Genomic DNA, 22,907 nt, shown 5'->3' with positions numbered 1-22,907 from the left:
GGAAAAATAAGGTATAACCAGTGTATTTATTTATTTAAAAAAAAATAAAGATTTTTGGGTAGGGTAGGATGGCAGAAAGAACAGCACATGTGAATTTTATTCACCACGTGATGCATAAGTAAGTTCTTATAGCGACAAATGGAAGCCAGAGTCATATAAGGGATCAGCCTGAGCCCTTTACAAAAGGAGTGAATCTTTACAGTGTTTTGTCATGAGATGGAGAGTAAGTATGAGCTTTGCTGGTTGTCTTGTGGCAAAATTAAGAGCACTGCTTATTCTGAGGGTGAATTGAGCGTTTTTCTTTTACACAAAGACAAGTGTTGTAAATTTGTGATCTTTTCTGTAATAACAAGGGGCTTTCAGTAGAAAGCTACCTAACAAATTCAGTGTTTTTGAGAAAATAAACAGTTAATCTGCCCCTCAAGGTAAAGGTGACATTTTAACCATGAGTGGGAAACTGCTTCTCGAAAGAGACTCTTGCTGTGGAGGGCATCTTGAAGATGGGTGTTTAGAGTTGCCGCCACTGTGTTTTGTTTTGTTGCTAAGAATATAAATAGTCATCTTACTGCACACTTAAACTGGGGGACGAAATTGTTATGCTGTCTAGAGAAGCTTTTTGGAAAGTTTACTTTTGAGCTTATTAAAAATACAAAAACGTGACATGCCTCCTGATTACTGTGAAAACAAAGAACTGTGAGGAAGATAAACATTGACCAGCTGAGGGGGGCCTGGGTGGCTCACTCAAGTCGGTGAAGTGTCTGACTTTGGCTCAGGTCATGATCTCGTGGTTTGGGAGTTTGAACCCCAGATCAGGTTCTCTGTTGTCAGTGCAGAGCCCGTGGAGCCCGCTTCGGATCCTCTGTCCCCCTCTCTCTCTGCCCCTCCCCCGCCTGCGCTCCCTCTCTCAAAAATAAACAAACATTTAAAAAATTTGACTAGCTGACTTTCAGCAAAAATCTTTGTGCAATTGATTGACGGGATTGAAAATTGATGAGCATGATTTAGTAAGTGCAAATGATATATAGTATTTCTTCCATTTAGATCCGTGTGTATTTAAGGGAGAGGGACCTTTTTCAGTAAAGACTGCTGGTAAAACCAGCTTTCTAAATAATTGAATTTATAGTGCTCCAAAGATCTGGTTTTAACACAAAGTATATTATACCAAGATTTTGAAAAATAATAAAGTACATTCAGTCACACTGGCTTCCTTAAATTTTCTTCTCACGATTCTTTGTGATATAAAAAAGTTCTTCAGGTTTGTTAATAAGTATGCAAAAAGGATTTCATTTTTAAAAAAATGTTTATTTTTGAGGAGGTGGGGACCAGTGGATATGAAGCGGGCTCTGTGCTGACAGCAGGAAGCCTGTTGCAGGGTTCAAACTCATGAACCCTGAGATCATAACCTGAGCTGAATCCAGCTGAGCCGCCCAGGTGCCCCCAAAATGATTTCATTTTTATCTTATTGTATGTTTTTTCGTTTTGTGTATTTTTTATTGTATGTCAGTTATATTCATCAACTGCATCTGAATGCCTGCTGTGTTACTGGTAAGACATATAGGACGATCTCCAAGCCATGTCCTTGAGCCATGCCTGGATGTACAGTCTGTTATGTGGGTGGGGGTTGTGTGCACTCCGGTCTGCCTAACCGAGAGTCCTTCTGGAGGAGTCCACCTTCTGGTGGGCAAGGAGGACCTCTCTCCAGCTGGGTCCTCTCCACCTTTCTCCCTTTACCTTGTGTTTTCTCATTCATTACATCTGGACCTGGGCTCCCTATCTCTGCTCTTCAGGAAGGCTTTTTTCTCCCACATCCTTTTTCTTTTCCTGCTCCCCTTTCCTTCCTTCTGGTTCTGCCTCCTGAGAATCCTACTCTTCTTTGTTATTCCAGGCTTGTTTCTGCCTTCTCCATTCAGCTTGCCCTGATTCTCTCCCGACTAAAGCAATTACCTTGAATGACACTGAACACACTTGTATTTACCTATGCATTTATGGCCTTTTACTAGATTAGAAGTTTATTGAATGAAGAAAGATTTTAAAGCATAGTGCCTTGTTCAAAGCTAATAAGTGTTTGTTGAATGACTCAAATGAGATGTAGAATTAGAATTTTTTTTAAGTTGTTTAAAAACTTCACTATAACATTTGTTATGTAGAAATTTTCTACCATGTGAATTTAGACAGAGTCTAGCTAACTTAGTCCAGATTTTCAAACATACTAAATTAAAAGGCTTAGTGAAACATTCTAGGCCAGTATTTCCCACAGCAAGGTGTGAATGCTCTTACCAGGTGTAGTTACCACAGTGTAAGGAAAAATAAGAGGGGCATTACTATGCAAAAGGAGGGATGATTATTTGGGGAATTGGGACTTAAGTCTTAGGAGGTGACTGGCTGGATACGTTTTCTTGTGTACAAAGTCGATTGCAGATTTTAATTGATTCTGGAGTGTGGAAGATAACATGGTCTTTCCTTTCTTGTGGCCTGGAAACTCATGATTGGGTAGGGTTAAGTCTTTAGATCACTCTGGGGCTTGAACAGTTTGTTTCAGTATTGACCAGTTACTTATTGAAACACTGGGGGGCTTACTCATGCAGCCTCTTGTAAAGAGCCAACTGATCAGAAAGAAACTCGTGTGGGGCTGAGAAATTGTAATAGAAATTTTGTTGCTAACGGGTGGACTGTAACTTTCTAAAAACTGAATTTTATTTAGCAGTAATATGAAAGCAGTTCAAAGTGGGTTTATTCAGTCATATTTAAACTGTTTAATGAGCTTAGTGCTATTTGTCAGTTTTTTTTTATTTTTAAAAAACATTTTTTTAGAGTTTATTGTATTTTTGAGAGAGAGAGAGAGAGACAGAGACAGCATGAGCAGGGGAGAAGCAGAGAGAGAGAGCAAGAGAGAGAGCAAGAGAGAGAGGGAGACACAGAATCCGAAACAGGCTCCAGGCTCTAGGCTGTCAGTACAGAGCCTGACACAGGGCTGGAATTCACCAACCGTGAGATCATGACCCTAGCCAAAGTTGGACGCTTAACCGACTGAGCCACCCAGACACCCTGTTTGTCGCTTTTAATAGTGAAGAGTTCTGGTGTTTAATATCCTGAAATACTCTTTTTTAAAAAATATTTATTTAGTTTTGAGAGAGAGAGAGAGAGAGAGAGAGAGAGAGAGAGAGCGAGCGCGAGCATGAGTGGGGGAGGGGCAGAGAGAGGGAGACACAGAATCCGAAGCAGCTCCAGGTTCCGAGCTGTCAGCACAGAGCCCCACGCGGGGCTCGAACCCACGGACTGCGAGATCACGCCCTGAGCCACCCAGGTGCTCCACATCTTGAAATGCTCTTGAGAGCTGTGAGGAAGACTCCAGGCAAACCTGAGATGTGTCTTCCTTCATCATGTATTTAGAGCATCTATTATGTCAGGAGTTGTTCTTGGCACTGGGGACACATCAGTGAACAGGGCTCACAAAGATCTCCCTGTCCCTTTTCATGGGAAGAGACAGTAAATTAATGAAATGGTAGGATGGTGAGCGACGAAGCAGGTGCGTGGGCATGATGCTTCCAGGGTTAAGGGGGGGGATCCGGGAAGGCCTACTGAGCAGAGACACGAAAAGGCAATGAGGCAGCAGAGCTATGTGGACATATGGATAAGAGTGTTGTAGACAAAGGAAACAGCAGGTGTCAAGGTCCTGTGACTCTCCTTTATAATTTTAGCTAATTCTGCTAAAGTAAAAGATGCTTTCATAATCATTTGGGCTGAAATCTTTATCTAGAATCTGGTCACAACGTCACAGATTTCTGGATGGTCCTATTCACATGTTCATCCTTAGAATTGTAGGACTGGCATATTGTCATGGTGAACAGAATTTGATTTCATCTCCTTCAGATGCTCTTGAAAGTGGAGCTGTATTCTTAGGGGCAGAGGCTGGATAAGTCACTTGGATCTGGAGGTTTTCACAGCTCGTATTAAATAACAGACACTTCGAGCATGGCTTCTGAAATTGTGACTGACTTCTAAATAGCCCAGCACTCGTTCACTTCAGCACTAGTGAGTGGAGTCTGCAGTTGCCATGTGCTCATTCTAGGGGCTAGTTTGAATCTGTGCTTCGTGGACACATCATCTTTCTTGGGTTCCTACCTGCAGGGTTGAGTTCGTTGTGTTCAGGTCTTCCATTTGTAAGAAACCAGTACATTCCGTCAGCCGTTGCAGACTTGGTCATTTTAAGTTCAGAGAGTAATCCTGAGCCAAAGAGGCAACTCTGAATATCCTACTTAAGAGTTTGGATGATGTGCTCTAAGCCAAACCTCCATGGTTTTCCTCCATGCATTTTAATTAATTCTCTATGCTTTAAACATGTCCTAAGCGTTCCCTGAACCGCGTAAGAATCGTACGGCTGTCGGTCTCATCTGTTTGCTCCTCCTTGCAGGGGTCATGGCACAGTCTCTGGTGTGTGACACCTCTCTTGACTGGAATACTTGAAATCTTTTCTCCCCTTCATTATTGAAGTCCCCTGATGACACAGGAAATAAGCCTTCCTAGGTTTGGATGTAAGGCAGCGTGCAGTTTGGAGGAAGGTATGCGAAGCACCCCATGGGCACGGGACTTGGAGGGCTCCTTCCTAGAGCAGAGCTTGGCCAGAGGGGCCCTGGCTTGATTTTAGTCCTCCTTCCCTGGCCTGGGAGCTTTTGTTCCAGCCAAATCTCCCACTCAACTGGGCTGCATCTGATCAGTCTCCTAGATCCAAGTGGAGCTTTCCAAGGGACCACACCAGTGCCGCGTCCCCCTCCCTCCTGCCCCTCCCCGCCCCGTCCTGCTCTCTGTTGTATTCAGGGTTTTTCAGATGGCAGGAAACAGAAGACCGCTCGGTTTAACTTCGGGCACTGCCATATGTGGGCAGCTGTGGCACCCTGCCTGTACCATCGCTGCTTCTGGATGTGAGCTGGCTTTGCCGAGCCTGTCTTCTGGCAGGGGCCCGCCGTGTCTCTGGGTCCTGCTCTTTGGTGATTCTGCCTGCAGTGTGGCCTGAGTCCTTCCTTTTCGCAGCCTCTAGTGATTTCTGGCTGATGTCGCTTTGTATTTTGATTCCCATTTCCCAGAAGTGGACTAGGGCATGTTTTCATGCTAGGTGTCATCTTGGGTCCCTGGGCACGCTGGGGTGGGCTGCCTCTCCTCCTTACCTCCCACCCCTCTGTAGGCATGAAGGAGAGGGCAGGGCCTGGGCTGCTAAGCAGGGGGAGACTGTGAGGACACTCCCTGATGAGAGCCACCTTGCAGACAAGCTTGGGGACACACACCTGTTAGAACGGTGCTAACACCTGTTAGAACAGTGCTAAACTTCTGTTTCGTTCTGTGTAAAAAACTAGGAGTTTGGAAGGGAGGGGCTTCCCTCCCTGAGATAGAAAAGTTAATTTTATTTAAAGATGTCTTGGGAGGGGAGAGTTTTGACCGATATATGTACACAGTGAAATCCTAGACCAGAACTTTTTATTTATCACTTTCTAAATTTTGCTCAGGATGTCAAAACCGATTATAAAGACTGAATTTCAACTAAAAGGTAAGCTCAAAGTAACATTTCAAGCTTTCTTTTTAATCCCCTTTCCCCCTAAATGAAGTGCTTCACGGTGCCTAAAGGAAACCAGATTGTCCAAGAATGTGGCCTCACAGCAAAGGCTGGACTGGGGACCTGGGCATTTTTCCAGCCTTGCCAGGAATTCACTGTGTGACCCGGAGAGTCTCTTGTCCTCCTCTGATTTGTAAAATGAGAGATTTAGGTAAGATTAAAGGTTGCAGGCTAGTAGGCCTGGCTGCTAACTTGTGGGTGGGAGCTGTCTGTAGGCCAGGTAGTAGGGAAGCCTGTGCCACGCCCTGCCCTGCTGGGGAACTGGGGTCAGGGGCCTGGAGGAGGAGCAGTGGGAAGTGCCCTGGTGCGACCTTGAGCGCTGGGGCCAGAGTTTGGGTCTTTTGATTCAGGGCAGATAGAGACAGGTAAGGGCTTTGAAAAGCAGAGCAGACATCCCCCGCTGCAGTGAGGGCCATGGTTTGGCCCACATCTGAGACACCTGGGAGAGTGAGGTGGGTTGAATGTGGGAAGGTCAAAGCAGATTCTTAGGAGTCTGACTTCAGGCACCATTTCCCCCTGGAATAGGAAATACCCCGGAAGGGCTTGGCCTGGGGGCAGGTCTCACGCTGTGTTAGTTGCCTCAGTGTAGGACCTCCTACTCCTTGATTCACAGCACCTGCCCAGCATCAAACAGGTGTCAGTGTCCTTTTGCCTTCTCCCCTGTTTGCCTGCTTCATTTTATGCTCCTTACTCCCCCCGCCCCCACTTCTTAATCTGCTCTAGTCTGATAGGTTTGCTTATGTGGACAGGCATGAATCTCTTGAATCTCTCTTTTCAGAGATTGCGTGTATTTGCTTATTTCCAAGTGGTGCGGAGGCACAGGTCTTGTTCTCGCTTCTTCACGCAGCTCCGTGTCAGATCATCTGTTGGTGCGTGTGTCACGTTTGTCCATCTGTCCCCACGAGTGTCTGCTGAGTGCTGGATTGTCAGGCTGTGGACAGACCTGGAGGGCCTTGTCTGACGCTCTGACACTGGTTTTAATCTGTGGGAACATGGGAGGGTGTTGAGCAGAAGAGTGATGTACTGTGACTTAGGTGGGTGTAAGGGGCAAAGACTGAAGCAGGAAGACCAGTTAGAGGCCTGGTGTCAGGCGTGGGGTGGGCATTTGGCGGGGGGCTGGGGTGCACCCCCTTGATTTCTGCGTATGGGATGGGCGCAGGTGTCTTGTCAGGAACACGGGTGTTCCGCGCCCAGGCAGGCTGTCCCCCACACTAAACTTGCTGGGTCTGCTCTCCTTCTGGTTTCTTTGCGTTGGATGACTCCCGGGTTCTCTGGTTCACTGCTGCCACCGTGTACATTTGGTTTTGGACATGTTGAGCCCCCTGGCCTTGAGACGACCAAGGCAGATGTGGATTAGGCAGTTGTACCATCAACATCTGATTTTTGCCCTTCTCTGTGCCCGCGGCTCCCTTCCCGCCGCGAACGATGATCTGTTTTGCTCCCAAGCTGGGTCTTTGCCCTTCCTACCTTCTCTGGTGTGGCCTCTTCTCTACCTCTCTCTAGTTGTGGGGTTTGTTCTGCCAGGCTTTGGATGGTGTTCTGGGTTATTTACGCTGATGTGAGTGTCCTCTAGTTGTATCTGTGGAACAAGGTGAGCGTAGGGTCCTCCTGCTCCACTGTCTTCGCAGCCCTCTCCACTATAGGCATCTGAGCCCCAGACCAACTCCTGAGGGTTGAGTGTGTCTTGATGGTGTGGATGCGGCTGGTGGAGGGAAGGCATTGGTGAGGAGAGGCCAGGAATGAGCCCTCGAGGTTCTGTAACACTCAGAAGCTGTGACCCCTCTTGCATTATTAATGCTTACATCTAACTGCCTGAAATAGACTTCGAACAGAGGAATTTTCAATGAATATTACATGCTTAGCTTTTTTTATTACATGAATTAATCATTTGGCGTTAATTAAAAAATGAAAATGAAAATCAGAAGCAACATTTATTTATCAATTAATTCTGGTTACCAAAGAATTATTTGGGTACAGGTAGTAGGTCTCTGTCCTGTTGGAAGTGTTGAAAAGCTGAATGAAATAAAAACTTACTTAGAATAAAAGGTTCCCACCCTTTTGGGTTCATGACCCTCCTCTGGGAAAGGAGGGCCTAACGTCCTCCCCCTCTGTCTGCTGGTTCACACTCCTCTGACTGACTCCCTTCCAAATACTGGACTTGCTCCTGGCCCAGGCCCTGGGTTAGGGAGAGTGTTGACCCCCCCATCCAGGGGAGAGGGAGGGAGCAGGGACAGCGCCTTGTCTGTGTTGGGGGGCTCGGAGTGTTTCCCCAAGTGAAAGGAGTCAGGGTTGATGCCCAGCGAGTGAGCAGAATCTGGTCAGTGGCACTGTGTCCCAAGCAAGGTGTGGTGACTAGGGCCAGACTCAGCCAGGGGTGTCAGGGCCTTGGACTTGAAGTCGAGATCGTTGAGAGAACGCGGATTCATTCATTGAGCAAACGTTTATTGAGGTCTTTGAATACGTGCTTGATACTGGGGTTGTGACACTGGAAGAACATCCACGAGTCTTGCCGTGCGTTGTCTGGCACGGTCAGGTTGCCGGGAAGTGTCCCGTGGAGTGGTTTCTGTTCTTAGGAGGCTTATGTTTTAGGTGAGTTGGGCAGCAGTGAGATACGAATAGCAGGGCAAAACTGTACTAGAAGAGAGATCAGGAATTAGTTCCTATGGTTCTTGCGGCATTGCTTTGCCGCGTAAGCAGTAATCACTGAGTGGTCCTGCCGCAAGCTGATAATTACACGTGTCCGCGTCGGCTGGCACTTACACGGCACTTTCCACGTCAGGCACTGTTGTGCCGTCCGTCCCTGTGTGTGTCTCCTTTCTGTCTTTACAGTGACTTGAAGCACAGGTGCTCTGGTCCCCAGTTTATGTTGAGGAAACAGGCACAGAAAGGCTAAGGACTTGTTCAAGGCCAGCTGCACAGCCAGGAGGAGCAAGGGGCCAGGGCCAAGCCAGCACCTGCCCTTTTGGATATAAGGGGCTGGGGAGGTACTGTGACAGGCGTAAGGCCACCGAAGGTGCTATGTGCTGATTCTCTGACCAGTCTTTGTGGTTTAGACGGTAATTTCCATACAGCATTTTTGAGGATTTAATGTGGCCTCGTGGGTTTTATTGGACTTTGTGCAGGTGTTGATCTCAAAGTTGTATTACCTCAGGTTTTTAATTGACATGAAGACTAAAATCCTCAGAATTTTGAGAATATTTTGGAGTCCATGCAATATTTATTTCACATATTCATTATTTTTTTATGTATCTGTTACCATTCTTTTTTTTTTTACATTACTGTACTGTATTTATTAGAGAAAATCTCTGTATAAGTGCACCTGCACAGTTCAAGCTCTTGTTCAAGGGTCAAACTGTACTGTGTTCATGGGAGAGTAAGATGATACAACCTTTATTAACTTTTTTTCAGTGAAAACAACCAATTTATTGTGTTCATGTAGAAACACAAAATTCTGAAAGTAAAATCGAGATCAAAAGGTTAAAATACTATATTCAAGAAATGTGTTTTGTAAGGGTTATTATAATAGTTAATAAATATTCTCTTTTCCCTATCAATTATATTTTTAATTTTTTTTTTACTTTTTAATATTTTATTTCAGTATTTGAAATCAATACTATTACACAGGTTGAATTACAGATTTGTATTTGAGGATATTTCACTAAGTTTTTGTTTGTTTTATTTATTTTTTTTAATTTACATCCAAATTAGTATGTAGTGAAACAATGATTTCAGGAGTAGATTCCTTAGTGCCCCTTTCCCATTTAGCCCATCCCCCCTCCCACAACCCCTCCAGTAACCCTCAGTTTGTTCTCCGTATATATGAGTCTCTTCTGTTTTGTCCCTCTCCCTGTTTTTATATTATTTTTGTTTCCCTTCCCTTATGTTCATCTATTTTGTCTCTTAAAGTCCTCATATGAGTGAAGTCATAATGGTTTTTATCTTTCTCTGACTAATTTCACTTAGCATAATACCCTCCCATTCCATCCACGTAGTTGCAAATGGCAAGATTTCATTCTTTTTGATTGCCCAGTAATACTCCATTGTATACATATACACCACATTTTCTTTATCCATTCATCCATCGATGGACATTTGGGCTCTTTCCATACTTTGGCTATTGTCAATAGTGCTGCTATAAACATGGGGGTGCATGTGTCCCTTTGAAACGGCACACCTGTATCCCTTGGATAAATGCCTAGTAGTGCAATTGCTGGGTCGTAGGGTAGTTCTGTTTTTAGTTTTTTGAGGAACCTCCATATTGTTTTCCAGAGTGGCTGCATCAGTTTGCATTCCCATAATTGTTACCATTCTAATGTCAATTTTGTGAAGGCATGAATTTGAAAAGGGGGAATTTTGAAGCTCCTAGTTTTGTGTGGAAATCACTTAGCTGCTGGCTGTGTCCCCCTCCCCCCCCATCATTTCATTTCTCTGTGTTGTGGTTTTCCTGACTGCCTTCTGAGGTCAATACACTAATGTCCACAATGCAGTGTATACTTACAGGCAGAATTTATTTTAATTTTACATGTTTCTTAAAGGTCTGATGAGGTCACTTAAATGTCTTAGTGATTTGTGATAGCTGGTATCCTGGAAAGTCCTCATGTGACCTCATGTCCTTGAGAACGTCAGGAATCTTTTGTAGAAAATAAAGTGACTTGAGGACATCCATATATAGTGGAATGGTGGTAGGAATTAGTTTAAAAGCATGGCTTTGGGGAATGTGTGAGTGGTTTGAGGTAGATGAGAGAGTGAGAATTTTAGTAGGACCCCATGAATGCTAATTGTTACCATGTGCTTTTCATGATTCTAAGATGTTTCTGGTATTAGAGGATTGAATCTTTAGTCTTGTAAACTATGCACATTGTTAGTGTTAGGGAATATTCTGTTTCTTAAAGGGTAATCACCCATTAAACTTTGTAGGTCAGTTCTTTTTTAATCTGTTTCTGTTTTTTTCCCAGTATCCATCCCACTTAAATTTGCCCTTTTCAAAAAAAAAAAAAATGTTTTTTCAAAGTTGTGCTAAAACACGTATATCATAAAATGTGCCATTTAAACCATATTTAAGCATACAATTCAGAGACATTTACCACGTTTTAACTAGTTCCTATTGTTAACAATTTTCTAAGTCATTAACTTTTCGTAATAATGATTGTACCTATTTTGGGGAAGGTGGCTTTCTGAATTGATTTCTAATAGCCAAATATTTACTTTTCTCTTCCTTTGAAATAATACTAGTCGTTACAGCTATGAACTTAACTTTAAGTACAGCTTTGGCCAGACATCTAAAGTTTTGATATATAGTGTTCTCAGTTTCGTGTTTTTCTCAGTCTTTACTCAGCAGACATTCAGTTAGTGCATATTATGTTCAAGTTACTATGGTAAGTACTGGGAATTTACTGGTAATCCCTGTCCTCTAGTATTAAATATTGGTGGGACTGTAATTACAAATTTATGTCTTCATTAAAGTACTTGAGAGAGAGCTTTGAATATTGAAGTGCATTAGACTTTGAAATATGTGGTTTCAGCTTTTATAAATCTTACATTCCATTTGTTTTTTGTTTTTAAATTTTTTTTTTAATTTTTTTAACGTTTATTTATTTTTGAGACAGAGAGAGACAGAGCATAAACGGGGGAGGGGCAGAGAGAGAGGGAGACACAGAATCGGAAGCAGGCTCCAGGCTCTGAGCCGTCAGCCCAGAGCCCGATGCGGGGCTCGAACTCACGGACCGCGAGATTGTGACCTGAGCTGAAGTCGGATGCTTAACCGACCGAGCCACCCAGGCGCCCCTAAATTTTTTTTTTTTTTAATGTTTATTTATTTTTGAGACAGAGAGAGACAGAGCATGAATGGGGGAGGGTCAGAGAGAGAGGGAGACACAGAATCCAAAGCAGGCTCCAGGCTCTGAGCTGTCAGCACAGAGCCCGACGCGGGGCTCGAACTCACGGACTGCGAGATCATGACCTGAGCCGAAGTCGGACACTCAACCGACTGAGCCACCCAGGCACTCCTGTTTTTTTGTTTTTAAGTGAATATGGCCTGTATAACTTGTGTCTGTTGGAGTGTAGGTTTCTGTTTGCTTTTTGGTAGCCTATTTGATCAACTGTGCAAGTGTTTCATGGAGTTTAACGCAAGAAGTATTCAGTGGAGTTTAAATCTTGACATAAATCCAACAATTATGCCTTATTTAAATTTGTCATTTATGTTTTTGTCTGCTTGGTTTGTTACAGATTGATAGGTGGCCTGTTTGACTATTGGTGACATCTGTTAATTTTTACCTGGAGACTTTACTGGCTTTGCATTTTATACATATTAACATGTTTATTTTTATGTTGAGTTGTGAGTTTCACGTCTTTATTAAAAGCATATTTGCTATTAACAGAGTAACCTTGTTACTTATAATGTTTATCTTTTCTTTAAAATTTTATTTTTAAGTAACCTCTTCACCTAATGTGCAGCTTGAACTCGTAACCCCAAGATCAGGAGTCACATGCTCCACTGACTGAGCCAGCCAGGCGCCCCACTTATGTTTTTCTGACTTTAAATTGCTACCCATGCATTTATTTTATTTGCATTTGCCTGCTTTATTTTGCCCGTTTAAAACAGTCTGTCATTTTTATGGTAATAAATAGCTGCCGTTTTGACTTAATGGTTACTGTTACCATTAACCATTAATGGTTACTCTGGGTTACTTAACCCAGAGTCCTAGACTCTGTTAAGCACTTCACTTGTCATATCTCACTTGATTCTGTAGCAGCCCTCTGAGTGGATTTTTTTAATCTTCCCTTTGCAAATAAGGAAACTGAGGCTTGGAGGATTAATGACTTGCCTAAGGACAAACAGTGAGTATTTTCAACCACAGTTGTACAGTATTTTAAGTGTATGTTTTCTAAGCAGCCACAGGATTCAGTGTTGCTTTAAAAAATAAACAACATTTTTTTTTTTTTTTTTTTTTTTTTTGAGAGAGAGCAAGAGAGAGAGAGAGCTGGGGAGGGGCAGAGAGAGGGGGACAGAGGATCCAAAGCAGGCTCTGTGCTGTCAGTGCAGAGCCCGACGCAGGGCTGTAATTCATGAACCACAAGATCGTGACATGAGCCAAATCAGAAGTTGGATGGTCGACTGACTGAGCCCCCCAGATGCCCGTAGTGTTGCTGTTCTTGCAGGATGTGTCAGAAGGAAGTTTTAGAAGGAAGTTTAATGGAGAGGTACATATTTTTTGAAGACATTCTTTTTGGGATTCTGCACCTGTCTCATGTGTCTGTTTATCTTTGACCATCACAATATCTAGTCAACATTTGTGTTGAACTTGTTGGTTCAGAGGTATGAGTCCAGATGGCCAGGCTAACTTCTTATATACTGAAACTATTATCACCTGGTACAGGTTTTCAACTCTTGGCTACTAAGAGTTCTAACCTAAAGTTGCAGGGGTGGGAAGGAAAAGTTTTCTGGATTGGTTGTGAGGTGCCAGTGAAAGATGCTACTTGCACTTGGGCCCTTCTCTCCTGGAGAAGCAGCACCATGTCTGTCTTGGGCATCTGTGCAGAATATGTACAGCTGCGTCTTATGGGATGGCTCTCTAACCCCAAAGGTCTCCCGTTTAATGTGGTGAGTCCCCAGTAGGCCATTCCATCATTCTCCCCAGCCAGCTGTTTTGGGTGATGGGGTATGTGACAAGATGAGTGAATCCCATGACCATGGGTCATAACAGTGAAAAGTTGTACAGTAAGTCTGTAATGGTGACATGGGAGAACTGGGTGTATCAGTCTAGGTCCAATCAGGAAACAAACCATATAGTTAATTTATTTTTTTATTTTATTTTGTATTTTTTTAAACCATATAGTAATTTAAACAAGGGAAATTTAATATATTAAGAAATTAGTAAGCTCCGCTAGAGTAACTGTAAACTGGAAAGGAAACTCTAAAGTATACTCAAGGGCTGAGGGATAGTACCCCCATGGAAGGACACATTTCGAAGGGGGCCACACCCCAAAGCTGGGGTTCATACCTTGTTGGAGCACATGTGGTTGCAGCTGGGTTGCCTGGGCCAGAGCTAGTCCACAGTCACTGGGCAAGCAGGATCTGTCTGGGGTGCACGCAAGCTGAGGCTGGTGGGTGGGCATGCATGGCAGTCAGGGCACCCCTGCAGGCAGGCTGCCTGGGATGCGTCATGTCTGTGTTGGGAGGGCCACGGGAAACAGACCTCTAGGGTTCAGGTGAGCCAAGATGGCAAGATGGGCAAGTGTGCAGGAGTCTGGGAAGCACGGCCAGAGCCGATTGCTGGAGCGGTAGCCCCCTTATTCAGGCGCTCAGACATTTCTGTGTATCACGTGGGCCAGGGCAGCTCCAGGCCACTATGTGGGACCAGGTTGGGTAGTAGGCTCACTAGATAGCCAGCCCTGCAGGACCCCTCACCTGTGCAGAGGCATGGGGGCTGAGGAGAGGTTGGAGGAAGCCGGTAACTGAGGCTGGGGCACGAGTCCGGCCTCCCTGGGGCTCCCAGCTATGTTGTTGCTTGCTGAGTGAGTCCAGTGCTAGAGAAGGCACGAAATGCCGAATACCAGACAAGCTGTGCCCTGCAGACACCTGGCATTGGAGAACCCGGATCGTTCTTGGCGGAAGTGTAGGTCACTGAGCAGATTCATCACTCCCAGCCTTGCTGTCATGAGCGTATTAGAGTAAGTGTCCGGGAAAGAAGCTCAGAGACACGTGTGGCGCTGCTCATCTTGTCCACTGAGCTTTGAGAGCTGCGCTTGCAGGGCGTGTCCTTGCTGAGCATATTCACACAGGACCCAGAGGCCCTTGCGTGCCGAGTCCGTCCTCACACCCCTTCCCTAGAGCCCTGTGCCACCGGTTATCGCTTCTTGTTCTCTCCAAATTCCTGACCGTCCTGCCAGACAGTAGCTTCCGTCAGTGAATTGGTGTGGATCTGCATCTCTGGCCATTTTTCCTTCCTGGCAAAGGGTCCATCCGACCATGCTTCTCAGACCTGTGCCCGCTGGTTTGGATTTTCCTGCCACTGGGCCTTCAGGACCGAGTCTGAGTGTAGTGTCATGTTGCAGCCCTCCCGCTGGCCAACACATCGTCACTTAAACCAACTGTAAACAGACTCAGCGTTTTGTTTTCTTTGCTGACCGTTGGTCTCAGGGGAGTCCCTGAGAGGCTGTAGGTGTAGTTTCTAAAGTGGCGGTGAAGGAGCTTGATTCTGCATACCGTGCATGTGATTCCAGGATCTTCCGGCACAAGTTACCCCGACGGGCAGCTCAGCTCCCGTGTCAGGCAGTCAGCCTTTCCTGTCTGTCACTCTGAAAACCGCTGGAGAGTCTTCCGCTTGTTCATTCAGTGAACGCTGCCTGCCCTAGGAGTGATGTTAGGGAAGGTGTGAGTGGAAGGAATGTGATTGGGACAAAGTCTCTGGTCTCCCGGAGCCCATGGTCAGTTTCTCGGGAGAGAGGTGAGTGCATGTGGTTAGAAGTGCTGCGGGAGCAGGAAGGCGGGAGCAGGAAGGCGGGACTAGCCACCCAGCCTGGAAGGGGGGGGGGGGGGATGAGTCAGCTTTGAAAGGGAAGATGATGCCCGAGTCCCAGCGCTCCCCTCCCGAGAGGCTCTTTCCAGGTGGCTGATGGGAGGAGGAGCTTTCCCTGACCCCTCCCAGGCAGATGCTGGCAGAGAGGCAGTCCACTGTCGTCTTGGGAGTGCAGGTGTGGGATTCAGACTGCCTGGATTTGAATCCTAGCTCTGTGATGTTAGATGAGGTTTCCTGATGGTTCTGTTCCTTAGGTGTCACAGCTTTAAAATGAGACAATAGTGCCTACTTTGGAGTCATTGTAAGAGTCACAGGAAGAAGTACATGTATGGCATTTCGCATAATGCCTGGCACTTGGCTCTTGGCTTTGTAGCCTGGTGTGAGTCATTTCCTCTCCTTGGGGCTTTTGTAGTAACATGCACATCTTTTTATATTAATGCTCTTTCTTTCATTATGTTGGAACAGCTCACTCCTGTGGCATTTTCTCAAGAGCCAGAGAATATATGTGGTCTTTGGATCTGTCTCCAGCATCTTGTAGGTCTTCCGTAAATACTGACTGAACCATACAGAAGTAGGCATGTGGGAGAAATGGATTATTTTCTAACTATGAGGTTTGTTTCTGTCAATTTATTTCTGGTAATATGTTTTTTCCCCCTAAGTTTATTTATTTATTTTGAAAGAGAGAACGTGGGAGGGGGAGAGAGAGAAAAATCCCAAACAGGCTTTGTACCAGCAGTGCTGAGCCCAATATGGGGCTCGATCCCACAAACCGTGAGATCATGACTTGAGCCGAAACCAAGAGTCGGATGCCTAACCAAGCGAGCCACCCAGGTGCCCCTCAGTCTTTGAGTCTTTAGTCAGATGACATTCATTCGACTAGGGCAGAGACGGTGTCTTCTCCCTCAAGGTGCCACCATATGTGGTCCTAGGCAAAAGTGTGGGTCATTCTTTATTAATCATAATGCTAGCCAGCACTGGACGGTCTCTAACTGCGTGCCAAGCTGGGGCTTGAAGCACTTCTTACCTCCTCATGGCAGGCCTGTGCGGCTGGTGCTTGAGGACAGAGAGAGGGTGAGTGATGCCCATGTCAACATGCTAGTAAGTGAGACTGGGCAGTCCGGCCACGACTTGGCATTCTTAGTTATTTCAGTAGAGTTGTTTTTCCTTGAACTTTTTATTCTTTATTTTGAAAAATAAACTTTATTGAGTTATAATTTGCACGCAGTAGGATGTACCCATTTTTTTCAAGTTTATTTTCAGAGAGAGAAGGTACGGGGTGGGGGTGGGGGGTGGAGCAGGGAGAAAATCCCAAGCAGGCTCTGCACTGTCAGTGCAGAGCTTGATGTAGGGCTTGAACCCACGAGCTTCAGGAACGTGACCTAAGCTGAAACCAAGAGTAGGAAACTTGACCGACTGAGCCACCCTAGGATACACCCATTTTAAACATACAGTTTTCTGAGTATGGATGAATGTTTACCATACGTAGGAAATTTCTGGGGTACCTGGGTGGCTCAGTCGGTTAAGTCTCCAACTCTTGGTTTTGGCTTAGGTCATGATCTCACGGTTCCTGAGTTCTAGCCCTGCGTTGGGCCCCAGGCTGACAGAGCAGAGCCTGCTTGGGATTCTCTTTCCCTCCCTCTCTCTCTCTGCCCCTCCTCTGCTTGTACTCTTTCTCTCTCTCAAAATGGACAAACTTAAAAAAACAAAAACAAAAAAACCCCTAGGAAATGTCCATCACCCCACCCAGTTCCCTCAAGCCCTTTGCCAGTCCACCCCCTCTCCTCTGGCCCCAGGCAGCCATTGATGATTCTTGATAGGGTTTGACTAAAACCTCCCATCTTGGTGGCTATATTTTCTGTTCATTCATTTTTTGTTTTCTTTTCCCCCTTTTTTCTGCCTCTTCTTGGTTTTATTTAGCATGTTTTATGATTCCGTTTCATCTCTTCTGTTGACTTACTATTCATACCTCTTAAAATATTTTATACTTGCTGCCTTTGGGCTTACGGTGTACATTTTAATTTTTTGAATTTGTTTATTTTCAGAGAGAACATGTACTTCTTTCATTTCCAAAACACCATGCATCTTGGTCACACTAGCTTCTCTACCAAGGTGTCACAGAAAGCAGATTTGAAATTCCCACTAGGCTACAGATCACAGTTACTTCCAAGTGATCGTCACAGTTAAGACGGCCATGGGTTTCAGTAGGCCTCCTTTGGGCTCCCCTTTCTCTTTCACGCACCCACACTCACACAGTGGGCAGGTCCTTCAGCCAGTGGGCGTGGCTGGCTCACTCCAGTACTGCTCCCCGAGGAACATGACCACTCGGGTGAGCGACGCCCCACGGATCATACAGCCCTGTCCTGGAAAGCCACGTCACTGTTGGATAAGCCCAGCATGTTGGCAGTGTCCGGGATCTCCTGAGTCCCCTTCAAGGTCAGTCTCTGGGCCCTCAGTCCTTCCAGAATACTGTGTCCGACTCCACTGAGGCCATCCATGCCATGGTGAATTTTCTGGAGGGAAGAGTCAGACCACAGTGAGTCATGCATTAGGGTGGTGGTGTCGAGTCATTAGTGGTGGAGGTGGCACCCAGAAGCTCCTCTTGCTGTCTTGTCTCTTCTGCTGTGCCCTTGTGTACCGCTGATGCTGGAAGTTTCTGAGAGCAGTCTACAGGTACTGGGTGTGCTACTTTAACCTGTCCGTGTGAAGCGTGGCGTTCTTTCTTTGGTTAGGGGGCTCTTTGCTGGACATAATCCCTAGAAGTTCTAGATGGCTGAATATCTGGTCTGTGTTTGCTTAGATTTTGTTTTCTACTAAATACAGAGACTGTTTGTCTGCCATCTCAGTCCCATGTGAGACTGGGCCTTAGGGACCTGCTTGTGTGTTTGCTGGTGTAGCGGCTTCACGTTGCCAGCCCCCACCAGGTCCGGTCCTGGCTTTACAGTGTACATGTAAAGAAAAAAACTTTTTTAAGTTTATTTTTGAGAAAGAGACATAGCATGAGTGGGGGAGGAGCAGAGCGAGAGGGAATCCGAAGCAGGCTCCAGCCTCTGAGCTGTCAGCACAGGCCCAACGCGGGGCTCGAACCCACGAACTGTGAGATCATGACCTGAGCTGAAGTAGGACGCTTAACCGCCTGAGCCCCCCAGGCGCCCCTACAGTGTACATTTTAAATTCGTGCAAAGTGTACCTTCAAATGATATTATATTGCTTCACAGCGTAGTACAGGCATACTGGTTTTATATTGTGCTCCGCAGATACTGTGTTTTTTACAAATTGAAGGTTTTTTATTGGTGCCGTTTTTCCAAAAGCATTTACTCCCTTTGTGTCTCTGTCTTAGGTTAATAATTCTCGCAATATTTCAGAGTTTTTCCTCATTATTATGTTTGTTATGGTGATGTGTGATCAGTGATCTTTGATGTTACTGTTGTACTTGTTTTTGGGGCACCATGTACTGTGTCCATTAAGACCGTGGACTTAATTGATAAATGTGTGTATTCTAGCTGCTCTGTAGAATGTCAGTCAACCATCCCACAACCCTCGCTTTCCTCAGGCCTCTCCACTCCCTGAGATACAGCAGTACTGAAATTAGGCCAACTACCAACCAACCCCACAGTGGCCTCTGAGGGTTCAAGTGAAAGGAAAGGTCACGCATCTCTCACTTGAAATCAAAAGCTAGACATGATGAAGCTGAGTGAGGGAGGGATGTCTAAAGCCAAGACAGGCTGAAAGGTAGGCCTCTTGTACCAAACAGCCACGTTGCAAATGCCAAGGAAAAGTTCCTAAAGGAAATGAGTGCTACTCCAGTGAGCACATGAATGATAAGAAAGGGAAATGGCCTAACTACCGGTAGGGAGAAAATTTCAGTGGTCTGGAAGGAAGATCAAAACAGCTGCAATACTCTCTTAAACCAAAGCCTCTTCCAGAGCAAGGCCCTGACTCTCTTCAATTCCGTGAGGGCTGGGGGAGGAGAGGAAGCTTGCAGAGGTTGGTTCATGAGATTTAAGAAAGACGCCGTCTCCATGACACAGAAGTGCCAAGTGAGGCAGCAAGTGCTGATGGAGAAGCTGCAGCAAGTTCTCCGGAAGGTCTAGCTAGGATAATTCATGAAGGAGGCCACACTAAACAGTGGATTCTCAGTGTAGACGAAAACAGCCTCATTTGGGGAGAAGACTGGGACTGTCATCGCTAGAGAGGAGAAGTCAGTGCCTGACTTCAAAGTTTCAAGGGACAAGCAGATTCCCTTGTTAGGGGCTAATGTAGCTGGTGACTTGAAGTTGGAGCCAGTGCTCATTTACCGTTGGGAAAATCCTAGGGCCCTGAAGAACTGTGCTGAATCTACTCTGCCTGCGCTCTACAGATGGAACAACAAAGCCTGGATGACAGCATATCTGTTTACAACATGGTTTACCAAATATCTTAAGCCGACTGTTCAGACCTACAGTTCAGAAAAAAAGATTCCTCTCAAAATAGTACTGCTCATTGACATTGTACCCAGTCACCCAAGAGCTCTGGTGATGTATAGCAAGATGAATGTTGTTTTCATGCCTGCTGATACAACATCCATTCTGCAGCCCATGGAGCAAGGAGTAATTTCTAATTTTGACTTTCTAGTCTTACTATTTAAGAAACACATATCTTAAAAAATATAAGGCTGTAGACGCCATAAATGGTGACTCTTCTGATGCAGCGTAAATTGAAAATCTTCTGGAAACGATTCACCATTCTGGATGTCCTTACGAAAATGTTTCTTGCCGTGGCTCATGGGAAGAGGTCAAAATATCAATATTAACAGGAGTTTGGGAGAAGTGGGTTCCAGCCCTCATGCAGGACTTTGAGGGGTTCAAGACTCCGTGGAGAAGTCACTGCAGATGGGGTGGAAACAGCAAGAGAACTATGATCAGGGGCTGAATGGCTGCGATCTCAGGGTCAAACTTGAACGGATGAGGAGCGCTTCCTACGGAGGAGCAAAGAAAGTGGTTTCTTGAGATGGACTCTGCTCCTGGTGAAGATGCCGTGAAGATGGTTGGAATGACAGCAGGGATTTGGAATATGGCATAAACGTAGTTCATAAAGAGCGGCAGGGTTTGAAGGGACTGACTCCAGTTTTGAAAGAAGTTGTACCGTGGGTAGAATGCTGTCAGACGCATCACGTGCCACAGAGAAATCATTTGGGAAAGGAAGAGGCGGCACATTCATTCTCTTGTTTGGGAAACTGCCACAGACACCCCAACCTTCAGCAACCAGGACCCTGATCAGTCAGCAGCAGTCTGCGTCAAGGCAAGACCCTCCACCAGCAAAAAGGTTGCAGCTCGCTGAAAGCTCGGATAATGGTTAGCATTTTTAATAGATACTGTATTTATAGTAATTTTAAAACAAGATACAAAGTTCAAGTATGTACATAATTTTTCTGCTATTGCACACTAATAGGCTACAGCATACTAGTGTACTGGGAAAAAGAAATTCATTTGAGTGGCTCTGTTTGCAGTGGTCTGGAGTTGAACCCACAGTCTCTCTAAGGTCTGCCTGCCAAAGGGCCTTTACATAGTATATTCCCAATTCTCTGATGTTATTTATTTTGCATTTATATGTGCTATTAACACACAGTACTCACTATTTTTGCTTTTGCAAGTTACCTTTTAGTGCAATTCTTGAAAAAACAGAAAAGACTGATTTTATTTTACTCGCATTATGTTTTTAGGGCTCTTCATTTCTTTTTGTAGATCCAAGTTTCAGTATTACTCAGATTCTTTCTGCCTGAAATATCTTACATTTCTTGTAGGTTAAGTCTCCTGGCAATGAATTTTCTTCAGTATTTGTTTCTGAGAAAATCTTTCTCCATTATTTTTAGAAAGATATCTTTGCTGGGTATAGAATTTTGACTTAATAGGTGGTGGTTGTTGCTTTTCCCTTTCAGTACTCTAAAAAAAAAAAAAAAATCACCGTCTTCTGGGTTTCATGTCCCCATCCCCCCCCCCGGCCAGGAACCCTGCTGTAATTCTTGTTTTTGTTCTTCTGTGTCTAATGTCTCTTATCTCTGGCTGCCTTCAAGATTTTCTCTTTTTCGTTTGTAGCATTTTGGAAGTGATATAACGAGGCAGGGTTTTGTTTTTTTTTTTTTTTTTTTTTTTTAGCCTAATTGATATTCTCTGTGCTTCTTGGATCTGTGGTTTGGTGTGTCATTAATTTTGGAAAGTTCTCAACCGTAATTTCTTCTGCTCTGTTCACCTCTTGCTAGGATTCTGATTACCTCTAAATGAGAATGTTTCCTATTGTGTCACACTTCTTGTTTGTTCGCCCCACCGCCCACCTTTTCTTTTTGTGTTTTAGTTTGGGTGAGTTGATCTGTCTTCAAGCTCACTGATTCTGTAGTGTTCATTTCCCTGCTGAAACTACCTTTCTGATGTTGTCCACTTTTTCTGTTAATAGTCTTTAATATATTAATTATATATAGTTATTTCAAATTCTCTGTTAGATAGTTCCAACACCTGCTTCATGTCTGAATCTTGTTTTGACGATTGCTCTGTCTCTTGGGAGTGTGGGTTGTTTTTTCCCCATGCCTTTTATATGCTTTATAATTGTTTTTCAAAGACAGACATACTGTATAGGACAGTAGAAACTGAAGTAAATCATTTTTATGCCTGGAAATGGACACAGCTTTCTTTCTACTCGGTCTTTAGTGCTGTAGTTTGTATTACTCTCATTAAAAGTAGACCTAGGTTTAGGATTTATTGTTGCTTTGGTTATTGTCAGTGCACCACAGCTGTCAAAGTTCTGTAGCAATGGCTTATGTTTAGTGTGAAGGTGGGTTACCAGAATTACCAACTCTGTAATTCTGAGTTTTAAGTCTTCCCTATTTGTAGTACTTCACAAAGTGTATCTTTGCACACCCTTATTCCTCTCCGTCCGTCCTAGTAGTAGTCTTCAGTTGGCTGTTATTTGAAGCTTTTTTATTTAATCATGTTTGGTGGTAGTGTGGTGCTGTCTTCATTATTCTGAGTAAGACTCCGCATTAGGCATGTATGGCAACCCTGAGTCTTGGGGAGTGGCCCTCCTGGTTCTTCCTTGGCTCAGGTTATGGGCTCATTGTGCAATCCTGCCCCTTCTCCAGGAGTCAGTGCCACCCCCCCCCCCCCCATTCCCTTCCCCAGGTTGTAATGAGTGTTCATCACAGCCCTCCCCTGTACAGATTAAGGCTTTTGTTCCTTAGTGGAGATGGAAAGGAAGGACCTGGGTGAAATTTCTTGCCCCTCCCACTTGGCTGCTGCTCCCCTGCCCAGTTCTGTACTGCCATCAGTGCTTCTTAGGGCTCTTTCACGTCTTTTCAGTGACCATCCCGTGGGTTTCGTAGACAGGTTGCAAAGGGATACAGACTTCCCCAATTTCTGTGACCCCAGGAGTTGTCCTGACAGTTTGCAGTCTTCACAATTTGGCATCTGTTCATAACAGCCTTCTTATCAGTGCTGCATTGCATCCACCTCAGGTGAGCGTGTATGCTCTTTCCTTGAAGGCACTCGGAGTTTGGGCCAATTTGCTCTGTAACCTCAGTTCCCTGGTAGCTTCAAAAAAAGTCATGGACTTGAAATTAGTTGGTTTTCATTGTTAAGTGTGGGAGCAGTCCATCCTGGGGCAGAAGCCAGAAGCAACCTTCCTCTGTCTTGAGGAACGGAAAGAAGTTTTATAAAGCTTGATGAAGTCCAGTTCGTCATTTTTTTTCCTTTTATCATTAGTGCTTTTCAGGATCCTAAGAAATCTGTCTTACCCCAAGGTTGAAATCTTTTGTCTAT

General features: G+C 44.9%; 2 protein-coding genes across 14 annotated transcripts in view; one reads left to right on the top strand and one right to left on the bottom strand.

Moving 5' to 3' along the window:
• Positions 1 to 22,907, top strand: part of FAM193A (family with sequence similarity 193 member A) — a 166,694-nt gene that overhangs the window by 21,214 nt on the left and 122,573 nt on the right. The gene's annotated exons all lie outside the window — the stretch shown is intronic.
• Positions 17,389 to 18,071, bottom strand: LOC106978837 (Golgi SNAP receptor complex member 2). Its single transcript, XM_015076583.3, is given in 5 exon segments — positions 17,389 to 17,477; positions 17,480 to 17,686; positions 17,689 to 17,734; positions 17,737 to 17,966; positions 17,969 to 18,071. Coding segments are annotated over 5 exon segments (675 nt in total).

Source organism: Acinonyx jubatus, chromosome B1, assembly GCF_027475565.1.
Source record: "Acinonyx jubatus isolate Ajub_Pintada_27869175 chromosome B1, VMU_Ajub_asm_v1.0, whole genome shotgun sequence".
Lineage (NCBI taxonomy): Eukaryota > Metazoa > Chordata > Mammalia > Carnivora > Felidae > Acinonyx > Acinonyx jubatus.
Note: the sequence above shows the minus strand (reverse complement) of the source record. Positions and strands in the feature narration are given on the sequence as shown.